Source organism: Polistes dominula, unplaced genomic scaffold (genome assembly GCF_049000335.1).
Source record: "Polistes dominula isolate Pdom_NZ unplaced genomic scaffold, Pdom_raw_medaka contig_373, whole genome shotgun sequence".
Lineage (NCBI taxonomy): Eukaryota > Metazoa > Arthropoda > Insecta > Hymenoptera > Vespidae > Polistes > Polistes dominula.
Window position 1 is genome coordinate 6,820,263 of NW_028300899.1, and position 6,144 is coordinate 6,826,406.

Genomic DNA, 6,144 nt, shown 5'->3' on the forward strand with positions numbered 1-6,144 from the left:
TGTTTCTCTTCTATTCTATTATATCTCTTTTATCATTATTTTAATTTTTTTTTAATGATTTCTCTGTATATTTTTAAATATACGATTAATTATAAAAAGTATAAAAAATAATAATGTAGACAGGAAATAAGAAGATTGGCGATAGGAAAAGAAAACAAATATGCAACACGTGGTTTTGCATTTGAGATGCATCGATGTGTCAAAAAAAAATATTAAATTACATAATTTATTCATAAATATGTTCTTTTTTTCTAAACAATCATTGTAATATCAAAGAAAAATAATAGTTTTTGTTATTGAATAAATATTTATGTAAATCCGCCTTATTGCCGCCATGATGCATTTGACAATGCGTTCGCGACGCTATCTATTTGCGAACTCGAAAGTTTCGATATATATTACGACAGTTCGAGTTCTTATCTTTGTTCACGGTTTTATTACTTCCTCGTGCTTGCGCGGTCTCTACTTGTTGCACACATCGTGTTTAACCAATCTTCTTTTTTTCCATTAATTACGAAATAATTAGAATTTCTTTTAACGAGAAATAATATATAACAATTGGAAAAAATGGCGAGTTATCATAAACCGGAATCTAAAACTATTCAAGAATTAAAAGACATCGCTAATAAATTGAGGATTCATTCCATCGAGGCCACACAAGCTAGCAAGTCTGGGTAAGGATTTTTTATACCTGATAATATGAATTTTAACGAAGAATTATTTATAAAACGCAATAATTATTTATTATTGATTATGTTAACATTTTCTTTTTTTTTTAATTTTTTTCATCGACGATCCATGGTATGCTTGAAATTTTGGAAATTCGCGCCTAAAAGGTACAGAGTCATCGTGAAAAATCGTGACAAAAAATTATTCCTCTTAGCAATGTAATGCCGTCGTTAAAACGACCTTCGCTCGTTAAAAAAAAATCAATTCTGAATTAAAAGTGACGGGCGATAGAAATGATTGAAATGAACCAACATCACCTTGTAACAAATACGAGTAATTGTTTGCGCATCCATCTTTGAAATCGTACGACAATGCGTATGATAAGCGAAATTTCTGCCATATTTACAGATATCGTCGATAATTGAAATTAATTCTAGTAACATTGAATTCCAGGATCACGAATTGTTTGATTTTCTTGGGAATAGACAATTTCTGTTATTTTATTTTTTTTTTTGGTCACAAAGATAGAAACTTTTTCATACTAGCGGCATTATTGCAAACACGCATGCACACTTTCTTTTCTTTTGGTATCTCTATTACAATTTCTTTTTTTTTTGTTATACGATAAAAAATTTTTATTCAATAAATATTTTATTTCTATAAATTTCATTTAATTTTTATTCGATTCAGTAAGTCTCGGAATATTTATTGTTACATTTATAATTTTGTTTTATCTTCGAGACCACCGAGATCAAAATAGTTTTTTATAGCCTAAATTATATTTATGTATTTGTCTCCAGTATCAATTGGTTACATCATTACTTCAGTATAATGCAACGCGTTTTTTTATGCTTACTTTTAACCACTAGATTACATTAGTATGTGTTCTCCCAGATTAGTTACAATGACATTACACATAAGCACGCGCGCGCGCGCGTATATACGAGTCATTTAACGAACGTAATACTACAGTAATTAACATTTCCAATCAATAAAGATTTTACCTTATTTTTATGACAAAAATAACTCTTTTTTTCTATTATTTTTAATTTTTAATAAAAAAAACTACTTTGTAATAATGAAATTTCACTTCCACGTGTATTCCTACATATATGTTACGTAATATTTATATATAATACATATATATGCTCGTAGAAATGAAAGATCACGTGTTATAGTCTTCTATGATTAAGACTATTTAAAAATATAAATGTTTAATCGAAAAAGAATTGCAATTTATTTGTGAAATACGAGAAAAGCAAATTTACAACGTAAGCAATTCAATTTCACATTACAGTCAACTTGACAGAAAATGCAAGTCATCGAATTACCTTAGCAAATTCTGTTTTCTTTCTTTTTTTTTTTTTGACGGATAAAAAAAAAAGAAATAAATAAAATATAATCGATATTGAAATGTATACTAAATATAGAAGTTAAAATCATGAATAGTTGTAACGGTATGTATATAATAACCGGATGTTCAACGATCATTTTAACGTAAGCGAATAATGTAATGTATAATCAGTGGTAGGAAAGTGAAATAGTAGGGGAAATTTACAATTCAGAAGTATGTAACACGTCGAATCAGTTACCGGCCTTTAGTTATTCAATACTTCTTCTGGAATACATTTGTTAAAATTTGTTAACACTCCAAAATTCAAGATGGTATCTTCGACGGAGGTAACTAAGTTAAAGGACTTAGCCACTAAACTTCGTTTGCATTCCATACGAGCAACCGAGGCATCGAAAAGCGGGTTTGTTTTTAATTACAATTATTATAATATTTATTTTATGTTACATGTAGATTAATAGTTTTTCTTTTTTTGCAATTATCGTTCACGATGTTTCTTTGTTTTTTTTTTCGCGCGTCCTTAGTGAACGTCATTTTATTAACATAATAAATTATCGATAAATATTAATTCCTTCGATTGTAGAACGTTCTTAATTATTTTATAATTATATTATTTATTACATGTAATACTTGTTTAAATAACAGTTGATTAGTATCAACCATGATGTTCGTTATATATATATATATATATATATATATATGTTTCGTCGTTTTTCACACGTATGAATTAAATACGATAATTAATATTAAGAGAATACTAAAAACATTAATCTATGTATAATTACATATGTAATAATTATAACTTATAAATTTATTTATAATATCAAGGTTATGCATAACTTCATATTCGTTATGCTCATGATAAGATTACGAATTTTTTATCATATTGTTTAATTAATACTATTATTATTGTTAAGTACACTAATGTGAATTTTCAATCCTCTAATTAATGTCCTTTATTTGACCTGACACATCACGCTAGTGAGATAAATAGCACTTTGACCCTGATAAGAATTTCTGATTGTAGATATAAATACGATCTTGGTATAAAGATCCTTGATAGTTTCTATTTTTTTTTAACTTTTTCTTATCTACTCTTTCTTATTATTTATGTAATTTATATAATTGGAATGTATTTGTTGTCTAGTTGTTTGCTTGATTTAGGAAGAATAGAATTAGGAAAATAATATATTTATTTCTATTATTATAGACATCCAACATCATGTTCTTCGATGGCAGAAATTATGTCTGTTCTATTCTTCCATACAATGCGTTACAAAGTATCTGCACCACGTGACCCAAGTAGTGATAGATTTATCCTCAGCAAAGGCCATGCTGCGCCCATTCTTTATGCAGGTAAAATATTGAAAATGTGATCTAATAGAATGAAAGAAAATTACAACAATATTTTTTCATTACTTCATAGCTTGGGCAGAGGCTGGCCTATTTCCTGCTAGCGAGTTATTGAACTTGCGTAAGTTTGACAGCGATTTGGAGGGTCATCCTACTCCGAGACTCAATTTCATAGATGTAGGAACAGGTTCTTTAGGTCAAGGCCTCTCAGTTGCAGCAGGCATGGCTTATGTCGGAAAGAATTTTGATAAAGCTAGCTACCGGTATGTATAATAAAATTCCAATAATTTTTTAAGCTATTTACTTTAACCAAAGTTTATAATTTTATTCTTTTTTCTTTTAGAGTATACTGTTTAATCGGAGATGGAGAAGCAGCAGAAGGTTCTATCTGGGAAGCATTGCATTTTTCTTCTTATTATAAATTAGATAACTTGTGTGCTATATTTGATATTAATCGTTTGGGACAAAGTGAACCTACTTCGCTTCAACATAACATGGAAGTTTATCGTAAAAGACTTGAAGCCTTTGGTTTTAATGCTTTGGTCGTTGATGGTCATGATGTTGAAGAACTTGCTAAGGTATAGAAATGAATTTACAAATAAAAAATTCACGACATCACGATATACAATTTGAATATTTAAACGAATAAATTCATTTTGTTTCTAGGCATTCCATGAAGCACAAAATACAAAGGGACGTCCGACTGCCATTTTGGCTAAAACATTTAAGGGTAAGAGTTTTCCCAATATTGAAGACTTAGAGAATTGGCATGGAAAGCCACTTGGTACTAAAGCTAATGAAATAACCCAGGTATAATATCTTGAATCTTATCACCGACATATTTGTTGATAATAATCGTTTGTGTTTCATTGATTAGATGTTTAATTTTATTTTTAGTATTTGACCGGACTTTTAAAAAATACTGGTCCTTTGGGATTACACCCTCAGAAGCCATTAGTGGACGATGCTCCCGTAGTAGACATTAAAAATATTAAATTGGCCTCACCTCCAAGTTATAAACTCGGAGAACAAGTAGCTACTAGATTAGCTTATGGTACTGCTCTTGCCAAGGTTTGTCTATTTATATTGGTCTATTTATATCAGGGGTTAATTACACCTGTAGTTTATTTTTATTTCTATTTTATTTTGTTTTGTTTTGTGATTTTTTCTTTTCATTAGCTAGCGAAGAATAATCCACGTGTGATAGCTTTAGATGGTGACACCAAGAATTCTACTTTTGCTGAAAAAATAAAGACTGTAGATCCAAGTAGGTTCATTGAAGGTTTCATAGCTGAACAAAACGTTGTTGGTGTTGCCATCGGTGCTGCTTGCAGAGATCGAACTGTTGCTTTTGTTTCTGCATTTGCTACATTTTTTACACGTGCCTTTGATCAGGTAAAAGTTGCATTATTATTTTTATTATTATTATTAATATTTTGTTAAATATCTGATTTATATAATCCATTAACATTACTCATCTTTAATGGTATAGATTCGTATGGGAGCTATTTCTCAAACGAACGTAAACTTTGTTGGTTCACATTGTGGTGTGTCCATTGGTGAGGATGGACCATCACAAATGGGTTTGGAGGATATTGCTATGTTCCGTACGATACCTGGATCAACAGTATTTTATCCTTGCGATGCTGTATCCACTGAACGTGCTGTTCAATTGGCTGCTAATACGAAAGGCGTTTGTTTCATTCGTACCTCACGTCCAGCTACAGCTGTTGTGTATAAAAACGATGAAACATTTGCTCCTGGTAAAGCTAAAGTATTGAGATCTAATGTGGAAGATCAAGTTCTTGTTATCGGTGCTGGAGTAACCCTCCACGAAGCACTAAAATCAGCAGACGAGTTGTTAGCAAAGGCTGGTATACATGTTCGCGTGATTGATCCGTTCACTATTAAACCTCTTGACGCACAAACAATTATTAAGAATGCAAGAGAGGCCGGTGGTAGAATTGTAACCGTTGAAGATCATTATGCTGAAGGTGGCTTAGGAGAAGCAGTAATTTCTGCTGTTTCTTTAGAACGTAATATTATTGTTAAAAAACTCGCTGTACCTGAAGTACCACGATCTGGTCCTCCAAATGTCTTAATTGACAACTACGGTATTAGTGCTCGTAAGATCACTTCTGCAATACAAGATGTTTTGAAGTTGTAATTTTATATATATATATATACTACATTTACAGATTTCTATGCAATAAGGTTTCAGAATTCATTTAATGAAATAAAATTTTTTATTCATTAACGTTATTATTTATATAGAAATATAAATTTTTCAGTGCATAATATTAAATCAAGGAAAGTTTAAAAAAGAAAAGAAATAAGTTAAAGTTATTATTGAGAGCCAATTAATATATGGGAAATTGCATTTTACTCCGTAATGTATATTTTCTACATTAATGAAAATAATAAGCTAAAAACATTTTCTATTATATTTTTACAAGTTTATATTGTATATATATATATATATATATATAGATTTATGAGCATACATGAACCCGATATATATATATCTATTTGTAGTTTAAAAATTGTTATACTACTATTTTCATTATAATTTTTCATTATAAAATTAACAGAGATATAGTAAGAAAATAAAAACACTGTTGCATAATCTTCCAAATTCTACTGCCATCTGTTGGATTTTTTTTATAATCACTAGCGACTGCATTCGCACGGATAGCAGTAATGTTAAAGACGGGAGATTTTCTCCCACGTGGGAGCCTTCGAGCGCATGCGCATGGTAAGTAAGTGTGCGT

At 30.0% G+C, this 6,144-nt stretch overlaps 1 protein-coding gene across 4 annotated transcripts; it reads left to right on the top strand.

The window, feature by feature from the left end:
• The first annotated feature begins 437 nt into the window (after positions 1-437).
• Positions 438-6,008, top strand: LOC107067673 (transketolase-like protein 2). Of its 4 annotated transcripts, XM_015323378.2 has the most exons (9): positions 522-674; positions 2,332-2,423; positions 3,231-3,376; positions 3,447-3,636; positions 3,717-3,951; positions 4,040-4,183; positions 4,271-4,444; positions 4,553-4,768; positions 4,866-6,008. In XM_015323378.2, exons 2-9 carry the CDS (start codon positions 2,332-2,334, stop codon positions 5,538-5,540), a joined length of 1,872 nt encoding a protein of 623 aa, XP_015178864.1. In that variant the 5' UTR covers positions 522-674; the 3' UTR covers positions 5,541-6,008. The 4 variants fall into 4 exon arrangements, with proteins under 4 accessions (XP_089035469.1, XP_015178862.1, XP_015178864.1 ...); XM_015323376.2 differs by lacking the exon at positions 2,332-2,423 and having other exon boundaries at positions 440-674; XM_015323377.2 differs by lacking the exon at positions 522-674 and having other exon boundaries at positions 710-2,423.
• The last annotated feature ends 136 nt before the right edge of the window (positions 6,009-6,144 follow it).